Genomic DNA, 27353 nt, shown 5'->3' with positions numbered 1-27353 from the left:
AACTGATAATGTTTGTGGTTGACCACAAATGGCAGAAATGGTCTGTGAACAGGCCGAATGGATATGTGAAAATACGTGTCCTTCATGTCGAGAGCGGTGTACCAGTCTCCCGGATCCAAGGAGGGGATGATCGTGCTCAGGGAGTCCATGTGGAGCTTCAGCTTGACCAAGAACTGGTTGAGTCCTTGCAGGTCTAAAATGGGTCTGAGACCCCCATTTGCTTTGGGGATTAGGAAATAACAGGAGTAGAATCCCCTGCCCCTTAGCTCCAGAGGAACCTCGTCCACTGCCCCCATGTCGAGGAGCGACTGCACCTCCTGGATAAGGAATTGCTCATGAGAAGGGTCCCTGAAGAGGGACAGGGAAGTGGGATGGGAGGGAGGGGAGGAGCAGAATTGGAGAGAATATCTCACCTCTACCATGAGAAGGACCCAGCAGTCTAATTTTATTTGGGACCAGGCACCGTAGAAGTGGGATAGCTGATTCAGGAAGCACTGGGAAGGATCCGGTGTAGCGGTGGGTACGCCATCCCCAGGCATCCCTTCAAAAGGCCTGGTTTGAGCCGGACGAAGATTTGGCTGGGCCCTGGCCCTGATGGGGAGGTGTAACAGTCTGTGCCTGCCATTCTTACCCCTCCTTCTATAGAAGTCCTGTCTTTGGGGAGGGTAGGAACACTGCTGTTGAGGCTGTGGTTTGAAGTATTTACGCTGGGTAGCAGGAGTATGCATACCCAGGAACTTCATGGTCACCCAGGAATCCTTCAGGCTGTGCAGCTTGGAGTCTGTCTTCTCTGAGAATAATCCTGTGCCCTCAAACAGCAGGTCCTGAAGGGTTTGCTGCACTGCAGAGGGCAGCCCAGGTGCCTGCAGCCATGAACCCCTTCTCATGGCTAAACCTGATGAGAAGGTGTGTGGGGGAGAGTCCGCCGCATAAAGGAAGGTTCGTGCCACCACACTCCCTTTGTCAATAATGGCCATGAATTCAGTTCTGGAGTCTGATAAAGTAGGTTCCTTAAACTTCAACATGGAGGCCCACAAGTTGAAGTTTATCTGTTGAGGATAGCTTGTTGATTAGCTATCCTCTGCTGCAGGGCCCCCGTTGAGTAGACCTTCCTACCAAAAAGGTCTCATCTTTTACACTCCTTGGATTTTGGAGTCGGTCCTTGTTGGCCCTGCCTCTCCTTCTCATTGACCGCAGTCACTACTAGGGAGGAGGGCTGCGGTGTGAGAACAAGTACCCATATCCCTTGGATGGGACAAAGTACTTGCACTCCATGCCCCTCGCCATAGGCGGGATCAATGCCAGGGTCGCCACAGCGTTTTGATATGGCTCTGTATAGTTTTCATCAGGGGCAGAACTATCCTGGAGGAACCCTCTGGCATCAGGCTACCGACCATGGGGTCCTCTGGTTAGATAACCTCTTCCGCCTGCAATCCCTTGTTGCAAGCGATTCTGTGCAAGAGGTCCTGGTGTGCACGGTGATCTATCAGGGGATGTCCCAAGGCCGAAGTCCCCGCAATCGCCTCATCTGGGGATGAGGATGAGGAGGCTAGAGGCAGTACTGGGTTCTCCTGATCATTCAGCTCTCTAGCGTCCCTCTGGTCAGCGCCTGTGGGCTCTGCGCTGAATGTAGTTGCGGCAGCAGTAGTCTGTCCGGCTGTCACTGTGGCTACTTCGACGACGTCCTGGATGGACTGTGGGTCCTGTCCTGGCGTCCATTCCGATCCCTGAGATGCCGGGCAATTTTTATATGGCTGTGGTGCTTGGTTTTCAGAAACTACCAAGCAAGAGCCACAGGAAAATGAGCCCTGGGCCTGGTGCTAAGCCCAGGGAGTCCAGAATGGTCACTGAGGCTGCGGCTGCCAATGTGGAGGCCATGCTGCTGGTGCCTCACTTCTGTGCCGATTCGACCTGTGCCTGGTGCAGCATGAATAAAAGGAGTCCCCATCCGAGTCAGACAACACTGATCTAGATCATCACAACCACAGCGGCGTCGAGCGGTGCTGAGCAGAGGAACGGTGCTGCTCCGCCAGTGCCGGGGACCCATGCATGGGGTCCTGAGCTGGGGAATGGTGCCTCAACGATGGTGAACCCGAGCAGTGCCGAGGTGAACGGTGCCATGTCACAGAAGGTGATTGCCGCATCATGGCTAGCTTGCCTCTAGATGGTGCCAGATGCGGTGCCATAGAGGCTTGTCCCTGATAGCCACATCATGGCTAGCTTGCCTCTAGATGGTGCCAGATGCGGTGCCATAGAGGCTTGTCCCTGATAGCCAGAAGTTGAGGGGCCGTCATTGCTATTAGGTCATAGAATCATAGAATATCAGGGTTGGAAGGGACCCCAGAAGGTCATCTAGTCCAACCCCCTGCTCAAAGCAGGACCAATTCCCAGTTAAATCATCCCAGCCAGGGCTTTGTCAAGCCTGACCTTAAAAACCTCTAAGGAAGGAGATTCTACCACCTCCCTAGGTAACGCATTCCAGTGTTTCACCACCCTCTTAGTGAAAAAGTTTTTCCTAATATCCAATCTAAACCTCCCCCACTGCAACTTGAGACCATTACTCCTCGTTCTGTCATCTGCTACCATTGAGAACAGTCTAGAGCCATCCTCTTTGGAACCCCCTTTCAGGTAGTTGAAAGCAGCTATCAAATCCCCCCTCATTCTTCTCTTCTGCAGGCTAAACAATCCCAGCTCCCTCAGCCTCTCCTCATAAGTCATGTGATCTAGACCCCTAATCATTTTTGTTGCCCTCTGCTGGACGCTTTCCAATTTTTTCACATCCTTCTTGTAGGTTGGGGCCCAAAACTGGACACAGTACTCCAGATGAGGCCTCACCAATGTCGAATAGAGGGGAACGATCACGTCCCTCGATCTGCTCGCTATGCCCCTACTTATACATCCCAAAATGCCATTGGCCTTCTTGGCAACAAGGGCACACTGCTGACTCATATCCAGCTTCTCGTCCACTGTCACCCCTAAGTCCTTTTCCGCAGAACTGCTGCCTAGCCATTCAGTCCCTAGTCTGTAGCGGTGCATTGGATTCTTCCATCTTAAGTGCAGGACCCTGCACTTATCCTTATTGAACCTCATCAGATTTCTTTTGGCCCAATCCTCCAATTTGTCTAGGTCCTTCTGTATCCTATCCCTCCCCTCCAGCGTATCTACCACTCCTCCCAGTTTAGTATCATCTGCAAATTTGCTGAGAGTGCAATCCACACCATCCTCCAGATCATTTATGAAGATATTGAACAAAACCGGCCCCAGGACCGACCCTTGGGGCACTCCACTTGATACCGGCTGCCAACTAGACATGGAGCCATTGATCACTACCCGTTGAGCCCGACAATCTAGCCAGCTTTCTACCCACCTTATAGTGCATTCATCCAGCCCATACTTCCTTAACTTGCTGACAAGAATACTGTGGGAGACCGTGTCAAAAGCTTTGCTAAAGTCAAGAAACAATACATCCACTGCTTTCCCTTCATCCACAGAACCAGTAATCTCATCATAAAAGGCGATTAGATTAGTCAGGCATGACCTTCCCTTGGTGAATCCATGCTGGCTGTTCCTGATCACTTTCCTCTCATGCAAGTGCTTCAGGATTGATTCTTTGAGGACCTGCTCCATGATTTTTCCAGGGACTGAGGTGAGGCTGACTGGCCTGTAGTTCCCAGGATCCTCCTTCTTCCCTTTTTTAAAGATTGGCACTACATTAGCCTTTTTCCAGTCATCCGGGACTTCCCCCGTTCGCCACGAGTTTTCAAAGATAATGGCCAATGGCTCTGCAATCACAGCCGCCAATTCCTTCAGCACTCTCGGATGCAACTCGTCCGGCCCCATGGACTTGTGCACGTCCAGCTTTTCTAAATAGTTCCTAACCACCTCTATCTCCACAGAGGGCTGGCCATCTCTTCCCCATTTTGTGATGCCCAGCGCAGCAGTCTGGGAGCTGACCTTGTTAGTGAAAACAGAGGCAAAAAAAGCATTGAGTACATTAGCTTTTTCCACATCCTCTGTCACTAGGTTGCCTCCCTCATTCAGTAAGGGGCCCACACATTCCTTGACTTTCTTCTTGTTGCCAACATACCTGAAGAAACCCTTCTTGTTACTCTTGACATCTCTGGCTAGCTGCAGCTCCAGGTGCGATTTGGCCCTCCTGATATCATTCCTACATGCCTGAGCAATATTTTTATACTCTTCCCTGGTCATATGTCCAACCTTCCACTTCTTGTAAGCTTCTTTTTTATGTTTAAGATCCGCTAGGATTTCACCATTAAGCCAAGCTGGTCGCCTGCCATATTTACTATTCTTTCGACTCATTGGGATGGTTTGTCCCTGTAACCTCAACAGGGATTCCTTGAAATACAGCCAGCTCTCCTGGACTCCTTTCCCCTTCAAGTTAGTCCCTAGTGGCTTCAAAAGTGACTGGGATGGAGGGAGACTCCAACTCCTCCACCTGACACTGTCTGTCCCGAGAGTCGCTGGGCACTGGACTCAACGGTCCCCTCTGGGGAACAGAAGTCAGCGGCACTGACTCCTGGTACATGGGTGCTGCGTGCTCCTTTGTGTGATGCACTGCTCTTCCGCCTGGCGCTACCTTCAGCACTGGGCAACAACCCCTGTCCATCTTCTTGTGCCACCTGTGCGACACTTGTGAGTGCGAGCGGTGCCTGGCTGACTGCGCCACTTCTGGTGCCGGGGACCACCGGTGCCGAGGGTCTCGAGTCAGAGTCTTTCCTCAGTGCCGTGTCACGCACTGAGGCTGGGGCACTCCGCACCGACATGGTTAGTGTCAGATCCCGGCGCTCTGTGGCGAGCTGCGGACAGAGAGCGGACTCCATCAGAAGTTGTTTCAGCCAGAAATCCCGCTCTTTCTTTGTCCTAGTGCGGAAAGACCTGCAGATTTTGCACCTGTCTGTTTGGTGTTCTTCCCCCAGACACTTCAGGCATGTGTCCCGGGGGTCACCCATTGTCATGGGCTTCCTGCAAGGTTTAAGCCCTTGGCCCCAAGGCCTGCCCCAGAGCCAAGGGAAGGTAAGGGATAGGGGAGAACCCTGCACACTAACCCAAACTATTATATACACTATGTACGGGAAATTAAAATGAACTACTAACTAAAACCTAGACTGAACTACAGACTGAAGAAGAAAGCTAAGGGAACTGAAGGGGGGTCGGGTCATGTCAGCAGGGTCATATATTGAGTGCCATGAAAATACCACTCCAGCGGACTCCACAGCTGACCTGATGCAAGCTGCTATGGGAAAAACTTTCCGACAACCGTGCATGCAGTGTGCACACACCTGATTGGAACTGACGTGAACAAGCACTCGAAGAAACACCACAGTAATCAGAAATGGAAAAACCGATTACTAACCTGAACTGTCACTGCTGTTCTTTGAGATGTGTTACAAATGTTCTTTGTACTTCAGGTGCGTGTGCATCCTGTGCACCAGGTGCACACACATTTGAAATAAAACAGACACGTGCAATCTCTTGAAGATTTTAAAATTTCAGCACAACCCAGCAGGAGGTGGGGGGTGGGAGAGGGATGTCAAATTTGTATGGTTTGATAGAGAAGGTTTGCTTACTGTGGCCCCACAGAGATGGGAAGAAAAGCCATATGCTGGACAGAGAATCTATGAGTCAATGGACTGGCAAAAAAAAATTGCGAAAAGCTCCCCAATCTTACCTGTGCCCCTGAACCTTGTCTTTTCATTTCATCCAGGAATTGCATCTTTAAAACGACTCTTGGTTCCATGCGAGGGGGAAATGGAAGCCCAGTGATGACAACACCTCGTCCGTTCATGTCTGCAAAGTCCAAGCCTTCGCTGGCCTGAAGATGAACAGTGTTTTCAATCACTAACAGGGAATTAAGTGACATTTCAGAGCAGTTCAGGGGTTGTGGCCTCTCTGCCTTAAATTACACATCTAACAATTGTAGTTTGAGAGTAGTGGAAACAGTTTGAACTGGATTCCTTACTTTTATTGCCAGGGCTTTAATCCCAGTGGTTTCCTACTATCAGGCCTTGACCAAGTAACACATCAGCCAAAGGGTGTAAGGAGAGGTTTCTCTGCTTCTCTCCTATTTCTATGGTTTCTGAGATAGCAAGCATTTCAACCATCTTCCTGATTTCCAGGTTGTGTTGCCAGCACACCCATTACTGATTATACATTTCATGCCTGAACTTTCTGAACTGTCCATACACCAGAGGATGACCATTAATAACAACATCTATTTACGAAAAGTGTGCTCCTCTTCTGGGGCACCGGATAACAAAATGCAATATAATAAGACCTCCCTCAACATTCAAAACAAATACAACCATTTCAAGAGGATCAAATTCACTTCTAAAAATAGAAAAATATGACTGTAAAACCACCAAAACTGGCAGAAGGGCTCCAGGGCAGGCACTGGGTTTGAACTAACTGTAGCTTGTCTTTTGAAATTGAACAACATTTCAGACAGTTGTTTCTCTATAACGTTAGGCTGACAGAAACATTTGTCAAGTCTTGTCTAATACAGTCCTTCTCATACAGCAATACAGCTCTTCTGTGAGCAACCAAAAGAAAATGTAGGAAAGTATGAAGCTGTTCCCCTTTGAGATCATGCACGTATCACCAGTAAAACCATGAATGACAGACCTGTGCACTTAAAATAGAGTTGGAAAAACTATGCATTCTGCATTTGCTCCTTTATTTCACTAGGGCTTTTTTATACATGTGATTATTTATAGATACTACTTTTAGCAAAGAGAAATGTGTGTGTTTGTGTATCTGGAAGAGCTACAGTCTTCCAAATGCAAAAAGCAGCTTGCTCTCAAGAATGACAAACTCTGTTCTACATTACCTTTCCCCGACATACTGCCAAGAAAGTAGCTCCACTAGACTTGGGACAGACAATCTTATCATAATATGCATCCATGATCTACAAGACAAACAGGTTAGGTAAGAGGAAGAGAGAAAACCACCTCCTTTACACACACACACCAAACAAACTTGTACATCATAACAAGTTTGACTCACATACTAAGATTCAAGATGTAGTTAACTAGGCTTAGTGTTAGTTTCCTTACTGGAGTACAACTATGGATGTTAGAAATATTTGCTTTCCAAAAGCCCCTTATTACAAAGAATCCCACAGATCTTCTGATAGGTGACATCACAATGTTATGTCTATCTCTGAAGGGAAAACAAAGAACTTATTATGCAGTACTCTTATGACTCCACATTGGCAAAAGAGGAAAACAAAACAAAGCAATTTGAGGTTATCATTTACTCTAATCGTTGTCAAGGAGAAGAGGCTGGAATTCAGTAGAACAGAAAAAGGTGGGGAAAGCGTGAGGAATTTCAACAAATTAAGAAACTAGAAGGATATTAATTTAAAACTTTAATTCTGCTTTCAATAAACTATTTATGATGCAAGCAGCACATGCCAGAACTGCATCAATATCTGTAAATATGAAGAATTATATTTTAAGAATTTCACTAGGTACAGAAAAATAAGTCTGTTGCCACCAAGGCCTAAACAACTAAAACTTACGTTGACTTAGCCACATCACTCTGAGCTGTGAAAAATTTCACACCCTGTGTGACGTAGTGAGGTCAACCTAATCCCCACTGTAGACAAAGCTAGGTTGATACAAGAATTCTTCTTTTGACCTAGCTACCACCTTTCAAGGAGGTGGATTTATGACAGTGATGGAAAAGTGTAATAATAATTTTAGTCAGGAACTTCCTTTAACATGTTGCAGGCTTATTGCCTCAGAAGAGGCAATGATTCAGTGAAAATTGGTATAAACTGTACCTAGCAACTTCCTGGATTACTAACATGTTCTTTCCTCTACACTTTAAACTGCTGGTATTAAAAACTTTTGTTATCTTTTTAGCAGAGGAATACTTATCTGTAATCTAATCTTGTTTCTAAATTAGGTCACTTCCATCTAATTTTGTAATGGTTTCTTTTTCAATAAACAATTTAAACAGTAAACAATATTGTACACTATCAGCCAAGGGAGTGCACGTAACAAGGAAGTTGTCCTTTCTTTCCCCTCTTGACAAATGGCCAGCCCATGATTGTAACAGCTGTACAGTTGGCCTCCTCTTCCCTTACAACTATTGAATACCAGTATCTTCCAGCAACGCAGTCCCAAGAAACACTAAACAAAGCTGTGCCAAGGTGAGAGAGACACACACAGTAGTATTTATACTGAGAAGTGGTAGAAGTTTCTCTTCCCTGTACTAGAGTTCATTGCCTTCTTTCTTTGGTTGCTTCTAAACCATCCCCGCTTGCGTGTGTCCGCGCGCGCCTTGGAAATGCATTAGATTTTAAAATTTTTTAATTTTTTTTTTTTAAAGATTCCAATGGAAGGATACACTTCAGAGCCCCTTTACACCCAAACCAAGCCCCCTGGGAATTACTGGGTTCAATACTGGTGTCGAAGAAAAGGAATATGCCATTGGTGTGATATTCCAGTTGAGTTGCTTCCACAAAGGCAGACCCTGATGGCGCCCCTGATTACCATAATTGAGGTCCTGGGCAAAAGTTAGTGTTACCCAGACAAGATAAAAGCATTCTGAATAAAAAACACACACTTCTATGTTACCGTGAAAATTTTCATAATCAAAAACAAACTGCAACAAGTTGGAGGGAAATGGCCTGCAGAATATCCAAGAGCTTGATTTCCAATGCTGACTGCTGCACTGACAGACTGAGCTACGCTTTTCTACGCTATCCTTCCCCATGGTGTCTAAGTAGGGTGACCAGAAAGCAACTGTGAAAAAACGTCACAGGGAGTGTGGGGTAATAGGTGCCTATATAAGAAAAAATCCCCAAAACGGGACATCTGGTCACCCTATGTCTAAGCACGTGGTACTAATATCCGAAGCGCAGGCAGATTTCAAACCATGACTATATTAGCACTGGTCTACACTACGAGTTTAGGTTGAATTTAGCAGCATTAGATTGATTTAACCCTGCACGTGGTCCACACAATGAAGCCATTTTTGTCGACTTAAAGGGCTCTTAAAATCTATTTCTGTACTCCTCCCCGATGAGGGGATTACCACTGAAATCGATATCACGAGGTCGAATTTGGGGTAGTGTGGACACAATTTGACGGTATTGGCCTCCGGGAGCTATCCTAGAGTGCTCCATTGTGACCGCTCTGGACAGGACTTTCAACTCAGATGCACTAGCCAGGTACACAGGAAAAACACCGGGAACTTTTGAATTTCATTTCCTGTTTGGCCAGCATGGCGTGACCATGCAGTCCCAGAATCGCAAAAGAGCTCTAGCATTGACCGGATGGGAGGTACCGGATCTGATCGCTGTATGGGGAGACGAATCCGTGCTATCAGAACTCCGTTCCAAAAGACGAAATGCCAAAATATTTGAAAAAAATCTCCTAGGGCATGAAGGACAGGGGCTATAACAGGGACCCGCAGCAGTGCCACGTGAAAATTAAGGAGCTCAGGCAAGGCTACCAAAAAAACAAACAGGCAAACGGCCACTCTGGCTCAGAACCCCAGACATGCCACTTCTATGATGAGCTACATGCAATTCTAGGTGGTGCCCCTTCCACTACCCCACCCCTGTACGTGGACTCCTGCAAGGGGGGAGTCTCACGCAACTGGGATGAGGATTTTGGGGACGAGGAAGATGATAATGAGGAGGAGGATGAAACCATTCTCTCCGACAGCCAGGAACTGTTTATCACCCTGCAGCCAATACCCTCCCAAGATGGGCTTCCGGACCTTGAAGGTAGAGAAGGCATCTCTGCTGAGTGTATCTTTGTAAATAAAATACGTGGTTTAAAAGCAAGCGTGTTTAATGATTAATTTTCCCTGAAGACTTGGGATGCATTCGCAGCCAGTACACCTACTGGAAAAGTCTGTTAACGCATCTGGGGATGGAGCAGAAATCCTCCAGGGATATCTCCATGAAGCTCTCCTGGATGTACTCCCAAAGCCTTTGCAAAAGGTTCCTGGGGAGGGCAGCCTTATTCCGTCCTCTATGGTAGGACACTTTACCATGCCAGGCCAGGAGCACGTAGTCTGGAAACTTTGCATAAAGCATGGCAGCGTATGATCCCGGTGTTTGCTGGCACTCAAGCAACATCCGTTCTTTATCTCTCTGAGTTATCCTCAGGAGAGTGATATCATTCATGGTCACCTTGTTGAAATAGGGGAATTTTATTAAGGGGACATTCAGAGGTGGCCATTCCTGCTGGGCTGTTTGCCTGTGGCTGAAAAGAAATCATCCCCGCTTTTAGCCTTGCGGTGGTGGGGGGCCCTATTCACACTGAGCTGTTCGCGTTTGGCTGGCAGAGATCTTCCCTGATACTAGTCACGCGGTGGGTGGAGGGGTGATCATCCCAGAGAATTGTGTGTGGGGGGAAGGGTATTTGGGTTTGTCCTGCACGTTAACCCGAAAACCACAGCCCCTTCTTTTAAATAGCTAACCCAACGGGTGCTTGGTATGGGAAAGGAGGGCGCTGCTGTTTGAAACGATTCACCATGAAAGAGTCTACCCATTGTTTTCTAAAATGTGTCTTTTTAAATACTACTCTCCTTTTTTTCCTCCTGCAGCTGCAAATGTTTCAACACTCCCCTTATCATCTCCGTCCCAGAGGCTAGCGCAGATAAGGTGGCAAAAAAAAAAAAAAACCCACAGACTCGCAATAAAATGTTCTCTGAGCTCATGCAGTCCTCCCGCACTGAAAGAGCTCAGCAGAATGCGTAGAGGCAGACAATTGCAGAGTCCAGGAAAGCAGAAAATGACTGTGAGGAGAGGTGGTGGGAGCAAGATTATAGGAGGCAGGAGGCAATGCTAAGGCTACTGGAGGATCAAACTGATATGCTCCGGCGTACGGTTGAGCTGCAGGAAAGGCAGCATGAGCACAGACCACCGCTGCATCCGCTGTGTAACCGCCCGCCATCCTCCCCAAGTTCCATAGCCTCCTCACCCAGACGCCCAAGAATGCAGGGGGGGGCCCCTCCAGGCACCCAACCACTCCACCCCAGAGGACTGCCCAAGCAACAGAAGGCTGGCATTCAATAAGTTTTGAAGTGCAGTGTGGCCTTGTCCTTCCTTCCTCCCCTACCCCACGCGGTGCTTCCCTCTGCCTCCACCCCTCCCAGGCTACCTTGGCAGTTATCCCCCTATTTGTGTGATGAATTAATAAAGAATGCATGAATTTGAAACAACAACAACTTTATTGCCTCTGCAGGTGGTGATCGAAAGGGGGAGGGCGGTTGGCTTACAGGGAAATAGAGTGAACCAAGGGGGCAGGTTTTCATCAAGGAGAAACAAACAGAACTGTCACACTGTAACCTGGCCAGTCATGAAACTGGTTTTCAAAGCTTCTCTGATGCGCAGTGTGCCCTGCTGTGCTCTTCTAACCGTCCTGGTGTCTGTTTGCACGTAATCGGCAGCCAGGTGATTTGCCTAAACCTCCCACCCTGCTATAAACGTCTCCCCCTTACTCTCACAGATATCATGGAGTACACAGCAAGAGTAATAACAATGGGAATATTTTGGTTTCACTGAGGTCTAACCGAGTCAGTTAACTGCACCAGCGCGCTTTTAAATGTCCAAATGCACATACTACCACCATTCTGCACTTGTTCAGCCTATAGTTGAAAAGCTCCTGACTACTGTCCAGGCTGCCTGTGTATGGCTTCATGAGCCATGGAATTAAGGGGAAGGCTGAGTCCCCAAGGATAACTATAGGCATTTCAACATCCCCAAAGGTTATTTTCTGGTCTGGAAAGTAAGTCCCTTCCTGCAGCTGTTTAAACAGACCAGAGTTCCTGAAGATGCGAGTGTCATGTACCTTTCCCGGCCATCCCACGTTGATTTTGGTGAAACGTCCCTTGTGATCCACCAGTGCTTGCAGCACCATTGAAAAGTACCCCTTTTGGTTTATGTACTGGCTGCCAGGGTGGTCCGGTCTCAAGATAGAGATATGCATTCCGTTTATTGCCCCACCACAGTTAGGGAACCCCATTGCAGCAAACCCATCCACTATGACCTGCACATTTCCCAGAGTCACTACCTTTAATAGCAGCCACTCAGTGATTGCGTTGGCTACTTGGATCACAGCAGCCCCCACAGTAGATTTGCCCACTCCAAATTGATTCCTGACTGACCGGTAGCTGTCTGGCATTGCAAGCTTCCAGAGGGCTATCACCACTCACTTGTGAGGGCTGCTCTCATCTTGGTATTCTTGCGCTTCAGGGCAGGGGAAAGCAAGTCACAAAGTTCCATGAAAGTGACCTTACTCATGCGAAAGTTTTGCAGCCACTAGGAATCATCCCAGACCGGCAACACTATGCGGTACCACCAGTCTGTGCTTGTTTCCCGGGCCCAGAATCAGCGTTCCACTACATGAGCCTGCCCCATTGCCACCAGGATGTCCAAATTGCCAGGGCCCGTACTTTGAGAGAAATTGGTGTCCATGTCCTCATCAATCTCATCACCGTGCTGCCATCGCCTCCTCGCCTGGTTTTGCAGGTTCTAGTTCTGAACATACTGCAGGATAATGCGCGAGGTGTTTACTATGCTCATAACTGCTACGGTGATCTGAGCGGGCTGCATGCTTGCCATGGTATGGCGTCTGCAAGACAGCAGAGTTGCAGCGGAAGCGGTGGCTGACGACCAGCGAGGTGGATTCAGGAGAGCAGAGTGGCAGCGGGAGCCCATGACAGCCAACATGGAGAAATTTGCTATTGAGACAAGGGCAGGAGAGCAGAGTGGCAGCGGAAGCGGTGGTTTGATGACGACGGTTAGCAGTCCTACTGCACTGTCTGCTGAAAGCAGTATGGCGTCTGCACAGAAAAAAGGCGCGAAGCGATTGTCTGCTGTTGCTTTCACGGAGGGAGGGGCGACTGACGACATGTACCCAAAACCACCCGCGACAATGTTTTTGTCCCATCAAGCATTGGGAGCTTAACCCAGAATTTCAATGGGTGGCAGAGACTGCAGGAACTGTGGGATAGCTACCTACAGTGCAACGCTCCAAAAATTGACACTAGCCACGGTACTGTGGACACACGCCGCTGACTTAATGCGCTTAGTGGGGACACACACAATCGACTGTATAAAATTGCTTCCTAAAAAAATCGATTTCTATAAATTTGACCTAATTTCATAGTGTATAGACATATCCTTAGTGTTCAGTACACCTCGTCAGGAGAATGGAGCATGAGGGAAGGTAGAAAGGAGAAGGGAAGACCTGTATTTCAAGAGCACTTACAGCTCTCTTGGTTTTAACCCAACAGCATGCAGTTCTGTAGTCACTGCTGCAAACACATCTTTGGAGAAGTATTTAAGCATAAAAAGGAGAACTTATTAAATGAGACAGACAACACAAATGACCAACCTCTGTGAATGTTCCTTTATTCCTTGGTTCCACAAACATGGGCTTCACTTCTTCTATTCTTTTAGCAAAGTCATGCTCCTATTAAACAGAGAGCAAATAAGTCAGAAGTACATATGGGAAAGGAAACCACAGGTGGTGGTAACTACATGCTCCCCATCACCTATTCCTTTCTTGCCAGCCAGAGTTGGTGGCAGGGGCATGCAGCTTCCAATGGTAAGGAAATGAGCTGGGTCCAGGCAGCAGTTCCAACATGGGCAGTTTAGACAGAATGGCCAGGACACTTTCTCCATGCTTTGTGCATCTTTTCAGAAGCATGCCAGCAGTGAGGTCACCTCCTTCCTTCCAACTTGCAGACCCTTGGCGCCCAACATCTGCCTCCTGGATACTCTTCCTGCAATCTGCACTGAAAATCTGTTTCCCTGCTCCTCACCACTGCCCCACACTGGTACCTTAGAAGGGGAGCAACAGTTACCTAGGCAAATGTCCTACCATGGCTTCTGCTGGGAGACACAACTCACATTAGAAAAATGTCCCTGACTTCAGCCAGAAACAAAGACGGGGATGTGAGCAACAGCAACCAAGGAAAGATACAAACTACAACAAATTTATTATAATTAAAAATAAAATAATAACCCAACTGGGAGTTTAGTATCAAGGATTTAACTATTTACTATCAACTTTTTTTAAAACAAGCCAGTTAGGAAGTATTACCACCCTTTAGTATGTCTGTCTCAGAAAACCTCCAAATGGATTAGAATCCAACCAAAACTCAGCTTCAAGTCATTCAAGAGTCACCTCCATATTAAGGATACCAACAGTGAACAAGAGGAAAGTGAGTCAGTGATTTAGTCTAGGAAAAGTACTGCAGAAAGCTAAGGGAATAGGGTGACCAGACAGCAAGTGTGAAAAATCGGGACAGGAGGTGGGGAGTGACATAGGAGCCTATATAAGAAAAAGACCCAAATAACCAGACTGTCCCCATAAAATTGGGACATCTGGTCACCCTATAATGGAAACTATAGAAGTTGTAGCTCTCCCCTCCTAAGCCTCAGCATGCCTCAAGTGGTCCCTTCTGAAGAAAAGCTGTTTGGCTTTTGGCTCATTTATCAAGAGGACGATGGTCCAAAACTTTCCTCCAGCCTGTATAATGCTTATTTAAGCAAATGGTGAGATTTTCCTTAATGCCCCAATATTCGTTTAACTCTGTTTCCACTAAAGTCACTGGTAATGAGGAGCTAATTGAGATGATATGCATGCTTTAGAAACTTCACCTTAATCAATTAAGCAAATAAAGAGTGTACTTGACACAAGACAAGCATGAGGACTGTGTAGAGCAGCAGCATCTGCTCTCAGGAAAGGGCTTATAAGGAGATGCGGATCTGCTGCCACTCCAGTTCCTTCTCAACTACGAAGGCTGGAAGACTCCACAGCAGAGGAGAAGGAAGATAGTAGGTGGAGTACCCATAAGGACAAAACAACTCGAAGACTTCCAGTTACTTTACAGGTAAATAACCTCTCCTTCTTTGACTCACAAGCAGTATCTTAACATGGAGGCAGGTGCTGAGGCAGCAAATCCAAGGCAGTTTGGGGGACTGAGTCACCAAAGGTAGCATCAGCCATGGATGCAGATATCATAGCATAATGTCTGGTGAATGTGTGAACCAGGACCAGGTTGCAGCCCTGCAGATTTATGTTACGGGGACATCCTTCAGAAGGACTACAGAAGTGTTCTGAGACCTGCTGAAGCGGGTTGTCACTCTGTGAAGGGAATGTATCCCAGCAGCTTCATAGCGGGTCAAGATACAACCTGAAACCCACTTCAACAGTCTGAGTGGAAACTGGCTGTCCCTTCCTCCTTTCAACATAGAAGTCAAAGAGTCTGGCAGAGGCCCTAAAAGTCTCGGTCCTGTCGAGGTAGAGGTGAGGGCCCTCCTGATAGCTAGTGTGAGGAGACTAACTTCCTCTTTGGAGATCTGAGGCTTCAGAAAAAATACCAATAAACAAATCTCTTAGTTGATATGAAATTCTAACAAGACTTTAGGAAAGAATCGAGGATGGGGGCACAGCGTCATTCTGTCACAGCAGAAGGCAGCGTACGGTGGGTCTGCCATGAGCACCCCCAAGTTCTCCCATTCTTCTGGCTGAGGTGATAGCTATCAGAAAGGAAATTTCAAGGGAGAAGTGGAAGAGAAGACAGGTAGTCATGGGCTCAAATGTGGGGGGGAGGCGCTACCTCAAGGCATTGAGAATCAGATTACGGTCCCATGGAGGAGATGGGCTCTGGACAGGGGGAAATAATTTATAAACTTGTAAGGTATCTGGTCATGGTTGGATGGGCAAAGACTAAAACCCCTTCTATAGGTAAAAGGAAGGCTGTAACAGCAGCCAGGTGTATTCTAACTGAGCTCATGGACTTAAAGACACAAGGTCTGAGAATCAGGTCATCTAGGATCCTTAAGAGCGGAGCTTCTGAGGCTTTCAAAGAGTGATGAGAATACCAGGAATGGAAGCTTTTCCACTTTTGAGGTAAGTCTTATGAATAGTAGGTTCTGAACATTGGCCAAGCAGTTTAACTCCATGCCTGGAAACAATTAAGAAGCCAAGCCTGCAAGTTCTGAGATGAAAGGTTGAGAAGGCACCAGACCTGTGAGACAGAAGAGCCTCCCTGGGAAGGCAGAGAGGCATTACCAAGGAGAGATGAAGTAGAGCTGAGTACCTCACCTGTCTAGGCCACGAGGGCACTATCTCCAAGTGGCATGGAAGCAACAAGAACAGTCATCTCATTTAAGGTCAAACAAGTAAGTTCATCATATAATTTAGTGTCTTATTTTGAATATTTTTTCAGAAAAAAATGATTGTTCAAGGAAGTGCAAACATCATACTACATATACACATACTGAGTCCAATTCAGATTTGGGAGCCCGGACCCACAGTTATAAACATTCTGTTCATATGATACATAAAAAAAACATTAACGTTGTCAAGCACTCAGAAGTTAGGAAATCCCAGAATTAAGGTTGCCATGCAGCCTGTCTTTTGTCCCCTCTGCATTCACATCAGGCAGTTTTCTCCTCCATGCTTCCTGAGCCCAATGGTGGGGTCATGGAGAGCACTGGATAGTCTCCCTGCTCTCTGTTCACGTTCCCAGACCCACACCCAGCATGTCCCACAACAGTCCAGAGAGCTGAAATTGTAGGGAGATTTCTGCGTGGTCTCTGGCTAGAGCAGTGGTTTTCAAACTGCGGGTCGCGACCCAGTACTGGGTCGCGGAATGTAAGGCACTGGGTTGTGGCAGCTCTGGTCCACACCACTGACCGGGCCATTAAAAGTCCCATTGGTGGTGCTACCCGGCTAAGGCAGGCTAGTTCCTACCTGTTCTGACACCGTGATGCGCCCCGGAAGCAGCTAGCAGCAGGTCTGGCTCCTAGGCGGGGAGGCCACGGGGCTCCACATGCTGCCCCGCTCCGAGCACTAGCTCTGCACTCCGATTGGCTGGAAGCCAGACAATGGGAGCTGGCGGGGGAGGCTGTTGGTGCCTGTGGGCAAGAGCCACGCAGAGCTGCTTGCATGCCTACGCCTAGCAGTCAGACCTGCTGCTGGCCATTTCCAGGGCGCAGCGTAGTCCGCGGTGCCAGGACAGGCAGGAAGCCTGCCTTAGCACCCCCGCTGACTGGGAGCTGCCCGAGGTAAGCCCACACCCCAACCCCAGCCCTGAGCCCCCCCCCCAAAACCCAGAGCCCCCTCCTGCACCCTACACCCCTCATCCCCGGCCCCACACCAGAGCCTGCACCTCCAGCTCAGAGCCCTGACCCCCTCCTATACCCCAACCCTTTGCCCCAGCCCACAGCCCCCTCCCACACCCTGAACCACTCATTCCCGGCCCCACCCCACAGCCCTCACTCCCACACCCCAACCCTCTGCCTCAGCCCTGAGCCCCTACCACACCCCAAACCCCTCATCCCCAGCTCTGTTGGGTCACAGGCATTAACAATTTTCTTCACTGGGTCACCAGAAAAAAAAGTTTGAAAACCACTGGGCTAGAGCATGGCTAGTATGAACAGAATCTTTGGGAATTCAGCTGATAAAATCTAAGTCTCTACTGAGCATGCACAAACTGAGATTTTGCAAAGGCTAATAACTTGGTCAAATTTGTGTGGATTTTCACAGAGATACCAAAAGTAAATCCCTGAAGCAAAGGCCACCCCAAATTTCAAGTCCCTCCTCCAAAGCATGGGGGCAAGAGAACATTTCAAAAAAAAAGTTCACCAGAATTTTTTAACATGGGCAAAACAAAATATTCAACCTGAGGCAAACATCTGTCATGAAAAATTTCAGCCCAAATGGTTAAAGTTTGGCAAAGTTACTGCAACTGAAAATAGGGTCTTATAAAACTTTAACAACAGGTGGTGTTACCAGTTCCATCTCAAATACACATTAATTTGTAGAAACATGTGCCTAATTAACCAAGCTTCTTTTATCTCTTGCTCTGCTTGTTCCCCAGGTCCCTCATTGTTCAGCATTTGTTGGGTTATAACTTTAAACTTTTTTAGAGCTAGGGCTTATTTGTCTAGAGAATGCTGTTCACAACCTTATGTCACAATATAGACAACAAATGTAAATGAACATAGAGATGCATAAAATAGGTATTTGGGCAAGTCAGTGCTAGACCGCAGTGCTGGGAACTCCAACATAAGCACCCATGTGTGAAAATTTGGTCCAAAGCGTGTAACTACAATTCATACACAAAGAAAGAACCAACATACTCTCCAATAGTCCAGGCTTTTCTCCATGACTGGATACGAAGGGAAGAACACCAGCAGCCCATGCGGTATAATTCGCACAAGATTACCTGCAACAAGGAAGATGGTGCAGAATAACTCACCACTCAGAACACTTCCACTCCAAGACATTGGTAGGGCATTAGCCAACTTTTCTCAGGGCACAGAACTGGTCTTCCTACAACTCCCCTTCAGCTTCTTGATGGACAGGGTGGGAGAGAGAAGTGAGTGCCGGAAGAAGAGTATATCATCACCACTATTCTAGCCTGGTTAGCGTTCCACTGAACTATACTGACACAACATAGCCACGTACTACATTTGATGGAAGAGATGGAAAATACCTAATAAGTTGCCCTGTCCATCTCCATGCCAGGGTTGAATTTTTTCCTGGGGGAGGTTTTCTGGTGTTTTGTCCACTTTCCTTGGAAGTCTTCTATAATTTTATACTATACATCTCACTGACAAGAAGTTTTTCTGATATGTAACCAAAATGTTCTCAATTTCATCCCATTTTGCCTACTTAGACACCTTCATTCCACCATAAATATTTCCTTTTCCACTCAAGTTTATCTCCTTCAAAACATTTCTAGACTAAGAGATATTTAAAGGGGGAATATGTTAAGTCATCCTACACAATTCTTTTATTCTTTCCTCATAAGTCAATTTCCTCTGCTCTCTTATGATTGTAAGAATTGTACCAAGAGAGGCTTGATGAAATGGTGTCTCTGCATATGCTGCCCAATTCTGCACTGGCCTTCTTTGATACTATATAGCATAGCAAACTGATGCTTAATTTACTGTCCACTATCAACTTCTCTCCTTTTCCAATTTGTATCTCATCCTATTTTTTAACCATGTTTCTGGCGCCAGCTTTTCGGACCAGTAGATAAGCAGTTGTGTGCAAAATTGGTGTCCTAAATTGCAAGTGGTAACTAGATGCAATTACCTGGCTTTCATATGGGATTATATTAATTGCATGTGCAAATATTTGTATGTTGAAATCACGTAATTGCACACGTAAATGTACCTAGTTGGTTACTTGGTACAAACAAGCATCTGATTTGTGCATGCAATCTGACCCTTAATCTCTTCTTGTGTTATCTGTCCTCACGAGCATTTAAAACACCCACAAATTTAATCCTCAAACAAAAAACTTGATTAAACACATAAGGTTGCTTACAGGGAATAGCCACTGAACCAAACCCTTAAAAGCAAGGTGATATCCAGTTAAATTATCCTTCTTTAACAAACCGTTAACCCCTATCATCTCATCACCACTTCACTGACAGACTGCTCCTCTGCAAACGTTACATACACTCCAAACGTACAAAACCACAGTATCCACCCTCCACCCCCCGCCACACTACATTCCTTATAATTGCATTAAGACCAAAATCCTTAACTCTGATGTTAGTATGTGTGTTAGACATTCACCCGTTGCTGAAGTGCAAGATTTATTTATTGTCCCATGAGGAAGTAACGGATTAGGGTTAAGGTTCTGTGTTATACTATATCCTATGGACAAACAATTCCAATTTTATTTATGTCGTCAGATCTTGTTTTATTGCTCCAGTGCCACCTTATACATACTTTACCATTGTGAACCTTGCTTTGTCTAAGTACTGTACAATTATGCTGTGAAAGATGGGCTCAGAAAGTTGATAAACTGACTTACAGTGTATATATACACACCTTGTAATTAGAAATTGCCATGTTCTTCTAAAATAATAAGCTAATGACGTCAGGAAAGCACAAGAAATTCCTTAGTCAATCCAGATGTAAACCACCTCCTTTCTGGGTTCCAAACCTGCTTAAGCTTGTTTAGAAGTCATTTCCCCCACTCATTTATAAATAACCCAGAGCAGAAGCTTGTTTCCTGAATCTGGTTATAACTTCACTTACCTATTGTTTTCCCCAGAGAAGACAGACATTCCACAGAAAACCTACAAAGACAACAATATCCATCAGCATCACCATCACAATTCCCTTTTATTAACTCACTCTTGTTTGGAATAATGACTGCACCGCTAAACCCACATCCTCTCTCCCTCTCCTGTGCCTTCACTCCCCTCCTGATGGATAAACCTCAAAGTAATAGGCAATTCAAGCATTACCTCTAGCAGTCATGATGTCCGAGTTTTCTTCACTTATTTCCTCCCACCTTGCTTTGCAGGATGACCCCACAGTCCTCTAGGAAGAAAGACGAAAGAGGCTCTACACCTCCAGATGCTCCATAACACTATGATCTGCCAGTATGGGTCACTACTAGTGCAATACATTTCTTATTGCTCCACAAGAGCCAAGCACCTACATAGAAACAGAGGAAGATCCTGGACGACTGGAAAAAGGCTAATGTAGTCCCCATCTTTAAAAAGGGAAGGAGGAGGATCCTGGGAACTACAGGCCAGTCAGCCTCACCTCAGTCCCTGGAAAAATCATGGAGCAGGTCCTCAATGAATCAATTCTGAAGCACTTAGAGGAGAGGAAAGTGATCAGGAACAGTCAGCATGGATTCACCAAGGGCAAGTCATGCCTGACTAATCTAATTGCCTTCTATGACGAGATAACTGGCTCTGTGGATGAGGGGAAAGCAGTTGACGTGTTGTTCCTTGACTTTAGCAAAGCTTTTGACATGGTCTCCCACAGTATTCTTGCCAGTAAGTTAAAGAAGTATGGGCTGGATGAATGGACGATAAGGTGGATAGAAAGCTGGCTAGATTGTCGGGCTCAACGGGTAGTGATCAATGGCTCCATGTCTAGTTGGCAGCCGGTATCAAGTGGAGTGCCCCAAGGGTCGGTCCTGGGGCCGGTTTTATTCAATATCTTCATAAATGATCTGGAGGATGGTGTGGATTGCACCCTCAGCAAGTTTGCCGGTGACACTAAACTGGGAGGAGAGGTAGGTACGTTGGAGGGTAGGGATAGGATACAGAGGGACCTAGACAAATTAGAGGATTGGGCCAAAAGAAATCTGATGAGGTTCAACAAGGACAAGTGCAGAGTCCTGCACTGAGGACGGAAGAATCCCATGCACCGCTGCAGACTAGGGACCGAATGGCTAGGCAGCAGTTCTGCGGAAAAGGACCTAGGGGTGACCGTGGACAAGAAGCTGGATATGAGTCAACAGTGTGCCCTTGTTGCCAAGAAGGCCAATGGCATTTTGGGATGTATAAGTAGGGGCATTGCCAGCAGATTGAGGAACGTGATTGTTCCCCTCTATTCCACAATTGTGAGGCCTCATCTGGAGTACTGTGTCCAGTTTTGGGCCCCACACTACAAGAAGGATGTGGAAAAATTGGAAAGCGTCCAGCGGAGGGCAACAAAAATGATAGGGGACTGGAACACATGACTTATGAGGAGAGGCTGAGGGAACTGGGATTGTTTAGTCTGCGGAAGAGAAGAATGAGGGAGGATTTGATAGCTGCTTTCAACTACCTGAAAGGGGGATCCAAAGAGGATGGATCTAGACTGTTCTCAGTGATAGCAGATGACAGAACGAGGACTTATGGTCTCAAGTTGCAGTGGGGGGAGGTTTAGGTTGGATATTAGGAAAAACTTTTTCACTAGGAGGGTGGTGAAACATTGGAATGCGTTACCTAGGGAGGTGATAGAATCTCCTTCCTCAGAAGTTTTTAAGGTCAGGCTTGACAAAGCCCTGGCTGGGATGATTTAGTTGGGGATTGGTCCTGCTTTGAGCAGGGTGTTGGACTAGATGACCTTCTGAGGTCCCTTCCAACTCTGATATTCTATGATTCTATGAAGATCCTCCTACAACTAGCTTTTGTACATTGCATGTCAGCAGCATCCAATGCCCCAAACTGGTAGGAATAGTCAAGATGGCAACAAGCAAGCAATCTCTATCAACAGCAAAATTAACAATTTTGAGATGTTGGGTTTTAGCAGTGAAGAAAATCTAGATCCTAACATATCAGCCTTCCATCAGTGGAAGTACACATTACCACACATAATGAAGTTAATTATTAACAGTAATAAATTCAGGAACAGAATCCTGTCAGAGAGAGCCTGTAGAAGCTGCCAACATTGTGATGATTAAAACAATGGATGATGAACTAGGTGTGGTGGTGCTGTGGGAAAAAAAGGAGATGGGTTTGGCTGCTGTATTACTAGTGACAACCAAATTAGTCACTGTCCCTAAGCACTTTTTCTTTGGCTCAGCACTGCTTGAACAGTAGCATTCTGTCTGTGCTGGTTTCTATGGAAATTCCCCACATTTGGTCCCTATTTTCATCTCCTTGTTTCCTTCTCTTTAGTTCCAGACAGTTTTGCATGCTCTGTTTTCTTATTACGCCTGTGAGGGGGAGTAAAAATGGTTACTCATTTCTCGTAACTGTTGTTCTTAGACATATGTTGTTGACATCCATTCCAATCAGGTGTGTGCGTGCACACATGCACGTTGGCCGGAAGATTTTTCCTTTAGCAGCATCCCGGGCCATCCTGGGCGCCCCCTGGAGTCACGCCTTCATGACACTCAATACAGAGCCCTGCCGACCCGCCACCCCTTCAGTTCCTTCTTGCCAGCTACTCCGAGAGAGGGGTAGGAGGGAGGGTATTAGAATGGACACAAAGAACACATCTTGAAGACCAACAGTTACAAGGAGTGAGTGCTTGTTCATGTCCATTCCAATCAGGTGACTCCCAAGCCAAGTTCAGGAGGTGGGGTTGGAGCTGTCCAGTGATTGGAGTACTGCTCTTCTGAAGGCCACATAGTCTCTGGCCTGCTGGGTAATCGCATAATGCATGACGAAAGGGCGTATGGAGGACCCCATTGCTGTTCTGCAGATTTTCTGGGTGGGAACCTGAGCCAGGAACGCTGTAGATGAAGCCTGTGCCTTGGTAGAGTGCGCAGTGATCGGAGGTGCGAGAACATCTGCCAGGCTGTAGCACTCATGGATACAGGACACAATCCATGATGAGATGCATTGGGATGAACTGGCTGACCTTTCATCCTGTCCGCCACTGCTATGAACAACTGGACTGACTTTCTAAATGGTTTCGTCCTCTCGACATAAAAGGCCGGTGACCTGCGGACATCCAGAGAGTGGACTCTCTGCTCCCTGCCGCTGCAATGAGGTTTAGGGTAGAAAACGAGGCAGAAGATGTCCTAGTTGATGTGGAACTGCGAGACAACCTTTGGGAGGAAAGCAGGGTGAGGCCTGAGCTGAACCTTGCCCTTACACCCTCCTGGCCGAGGTTATTGCTACCAGGAACGCAACCTTTTAACAGAGGTAGAGCACAGAGCAGGTTGCTAAAGGCTCAAAAGGGGGCCCCTATGAGCCTAGAAAGGACCAAGTTGAGGTCCCAGGCAGGAACCAGTTGACAGACGTGAGGGTATAACCTGTCGAGCCCTTTAGGAATCAGCTGACCATGGGATTAGCAAATAGCGAGCAGCCCTGCACACCCGGGTGGAAGGCCGAGATGGCTGCTAAGTGCACCCGTATAGAAGACATCGAGAAACCCTCCTGCTTCAGATGGAGGAGGTAGTCCAGAATGTGCAGCACTGGAGCCAGCATTGAGGGCGAATGGGGCTGCACCAACCAGATTGAAAATCTCGTCCACTTGGCAAGGTAAGTGGCTCTCATAGAGGGTTTCCTACTGCCAAGGAGGACCTGTCTAACCTGGTCTGAACAAGAAAGCTCCAACAGATTTAACCATGGAGCTTCCACGCCATAAGATGGAGTGACTGGAGGTTTGGGTGTTGGAGACATCCATGATCTTGTGTGAGAAGGTCCGGGGAAAGCAGCAAGGTAATCGGGGCTCCCACGGACATGTCTATTGGGGATGTATACCAGTGCTGATGGGGCCACGCCAGTGCTATCAGTAGGACATGAGCTCAATCATTGCGGATGTCGAGCAGCACCTTGTGAACGAGAGGGGGTATGGGCGGAAAGGCGTACAGGAGAGAATCTCCCCAATGGAGGAGGAACGCATACACGCTGGAGCCCATGCTGTGATTCTGGAAGGAGCAGAACTGCTGGCACTTCCTGTTGCGTCGCGTGGCAAAGAGGTCTAATGGGGAAACCCCACCTCTGGAAGACTGAGATTGCAACATCTGGGCCAAGGGACCACTCGTGGCTGTGGAAGGACCTGGTGAGGTGGTCCACCAGCTCGTTCTGAACCCCAGGGAGGTACGACGCCTGCAGGGGAATTGAATGTTCTACACAGAACTCCCACAGCATGAGGGCTTCTTGGCACAGTGGAGAGGAGCGTGCACCCCCATTTGTTGTTTTAGAACATTGCTGTCATATTGCCTGTCATGACTGATACACATTGCCTGGTTAGGTAAGGACAGAATGTCTGACATGCTAGGTGCACCGCTCTCAGTTCTCGGACATTGATGTTGACACGCAGATCTGCTTGTGACCAGAGGCTTTGAGTTCTGCAGTCTCCCAGATGAGCTCCCCAGCCCAGGTCTGATGAGTCCATCACCAGAGACAGCTGTGGGGCAGCGAAGAGGACCCTTGAGTACACCTCCTGAGCGTCTAGCCATCACAGGAAGGAGTCGAGGACCGGGCGAGGCAGGGTCACAATCCTGTCCAAGCTGTCCCGGGCTGGGCAATACACTGACGAGAGCCATGACTGGAGAGGTTGAAGCCTGAGGCCGGCATGCTGCACCACATAGGCACAGGCTGCCATGTGCCTGAGAAGTTTCAGGCAGTTTCTCGCTGTAGCGATGGGGAACTGCATGATGCCTCAGATTATGTCGCTGAAGGCCTGAAACCTCGCCTGTGGCAGGTATGCCCTGACTTGGGTCGAGTCCAATACTCCCCCTATCAACTCTAGCCTCTGGACAGGAGACAGAGTCGATTTCGTTTCATTTAGGAGTAGACCCAGTGATCGGAGTCTCTCAAAGCTGACTCTGATAAATGTGACCTGACACTCCACTTGGGTCCTGGAGCGGCCTTTGATCAGCCAGTCATCAAGGTACGGGAACACCTGTACCTGGTGCCTCCGCAAGAACGTGGCAACTGCTGCCATGCACTTGGTGAATACTTGAGGTACTGCTGACAGGCCGAACAGGAGGACAGTAAATTGGTAGGGTGTACCATTGACCACAAACCTGAGATACTTCTTGTGGGGCTGAGTGACTGCGATGTGAAAGTATGCGTCCTTCAAGTCGAGGGCGGCATACCAATCTGCTGCATCTAGCGAGGGGATGATGGGAGTTTCTTCACGAACCTGCTGAATTTTCGCAGGTCTAGGATAGGCCTGAGGTCACCTTTGGCTTTCGGTATTAGGAAATACTGGGAATAGAAGCCCTCCCCCCTGTGCTCCAAAGGAAACCCCTCCACTGCCCCTAGCGATAGAAGCAACTGCACCTCCTGGATGAGTAGATACTTGTGAGAAGGGTCCCTGAAGAGGGACGGGGAAAGCGGGTGGAAGGGTGGCAGGGTACAGAATTGGATGGAGTATCCCCTCTCTACTATGCAGAGCACCCAGACGTCCGAAGTGATATGGGACCATGCACAGTAGAAAGGGGAGAGTTGGGAAGAAAAGGTAAGGCAGGGTAGATCCAGTTTCTGATTTGGTGCGTCGTCCTCAACCGCACCTTCAAAAGGCCAGTTTAGGGCCAGAGGGCGGCTTGGGCTGGCAAGAGCCCTGGCCTGAGGATGGGTGTTGCCTCCTCCTGCCACTCCTGTTCCACCTCCAAGAACCATTCTGTCGGTTCTGCTGACAGAATCTCGGAGGAGGTTGTGGTCTGGAGTGTCACTGCTGCGTGGTAGGAGTGTGCAGACCCAAGGACTTGAGGGTGGCTCATGAGTCTATCAGGCTGTGCAGCCTCTTGTCTGTCTTTTCAGATAGAAGTCTCACCCTCAAATGGGAGGTCCTGAATGATCTGCTGGACCTCGTAAGGGAGCCCCGAGACTTAGAGCCAGGAACCCCTCGTCATGGCTACCCCAGTTGCCATGACCCTGGTGGCAGCATCTGCAGTGTCCAATGCGGCCTGGAGGGAAGCACGGGAGACTAGCTTCCCCTCCTCCACCAAGGCCGAGAACTCGGTTCAGGAGTCCAACAGGGGAAACTCCGTAAATTTGGCTATCGCTGCACAGGTATTGTATGAGTACCTGCTGACGATGGCCTGTCGGTTCGAGATATGGAGCTGCAGACCCCCTGTAGAATAAACCTTTCTCCCAACAAGGTCTAGATGCTTAGTCTCTCTGTTTTTTGGGGAGCCCTTGGAAGCCCTCTCTCTCATGCTGGTTAGCAGCATCCAAAACAAGAGTCAAGCGGTGGGAGTATAAATGTTCGAACCCTCTGGAGGGCATGAAATAACACCTCTCATTGCGCTTGGCAGTGGGTGGCAAGGAAGCTGGGGTCTGCCACAGTGTCTTGGTGGCGTCCACAATGGTTTTAATAAGTGGAAGGGCAATACGTGAAGGTCCTGAAGGTGCAAGGATGACCACCATGGAATCAGCCTCCTGAACTACCTCCTCGGCCTTAATGCCCAGACCCTGAGCGGCCCTGCACAGCAACTGCTGCAGCACCTTGTTGTCCTCAAGCACCAGGGCTACGGCTGTACCCATCAATGCTTCATCCGGTGACGAAGAGGAGAAAGCTTTTACAATGAGCGGATGCTCCCTGCCATCCGCCCCCAGAGGGTCCCGAGACTCTTGGGGCAGTGCTGGTGCTAGTGGTGTGCCAGACGGTGCCAGAGCTGCAGACGCTGGACCAAGAATCACAGAATATCAGGGTTGGAAGGGACCTCAGGAGGTCATCTAGTCCAACCCCCTGCTCAAAGCAGGACCAAACCCCAATTAAATCATCCCAACCAGGGCTTTGTCAAGCCTGACCTTAAAAACTTCTAAGGAAGGAGATTCTACCACCTCCCTAGGTAACACATTCTAGTGTTTCACCACTCTCCTAGTGAAAAAGTTTTCCCTAATATCCAACCTAAACCTCCCCCACTGCAACTTGAGACCATTACTCCTTGTCCTGTCATCTTCTACCACTGAGAATAGTCTAGAACCGTCCTCTTTGGAACCACCTCTCAGGTAGTTGAAAGCAGCTATCAAATCCCCCCTCATTCTTCTCTTCCGCAGACTAAATAAACAATCCCAGTTCCCTCAGCCTCTCCTCATAAGTCATGTGTTCCAGACCCCTAATAATTTTTGTTGCCCTTCACTGGACTCTCTCCAATTTTTCACATCCTTCTTGTAGTGTGGGGCCCAAAACT

General features: G+C 47.8%; 1 protein-coding gene across 8 annotated transcripts in view; it reads right to left on the bottom strand.

Annotated features, from left to right (window-relative positions):
* Nucleotides 1-27353, bottom strand: part of RTEL1 (regulator of telomere elongation helicase 1) — a 120027-nt gene that overhangs the window by 48957 nt on the left and 43717 nt on the right. For 7 of the 8 annotated variants that reach the window (XM_073308887.2, XM_073308894.2, XM_073308886.2 and 4 more), the window contains 5 exons: nt 20063-20103; nt 18146-18231; nt 13383-13460; nt 6848-6925; nt 5690-5833 (listed from right to left, as the gene is read on the bottom strand). In XM_073308887.2, coding sequence (XP_073164988.1) covers nt 5690-5833; nt 6848-6925; nt 13383-13460; nt 18146-18231; nt 20063-20103 — 427 coding nt within the window. The remainder of the gene's footprint in view (nt 1-5689; nt 5834-6847; nt 6926-13382; nt 13461-18145; nt 18232-20062; nt 20104-27353) is intronic. The other variant, XM_073308890.2, reaches the window with a different exon arrangement.

This window comes from Lepidochelys kempii, chromosome 13, assembly GCF_965140285.1.
Source record: "Lepidochelys kempii isolate rLepKem1 chromosome 13, rLepKem1.hap1, whole genome shotgun sequence".
Classification (NCBI taxonomy): domain Eukaryota; kingdom Metazoa; phylum Chordata; order Testudines; family Cheloniidae; genus Lepidochelys; species Lepidochelys kempii.
Note: the sequence above shows the minus strand (reverse complement) of the source record. Positions and strands in the feature narration are given on the sequence as shown.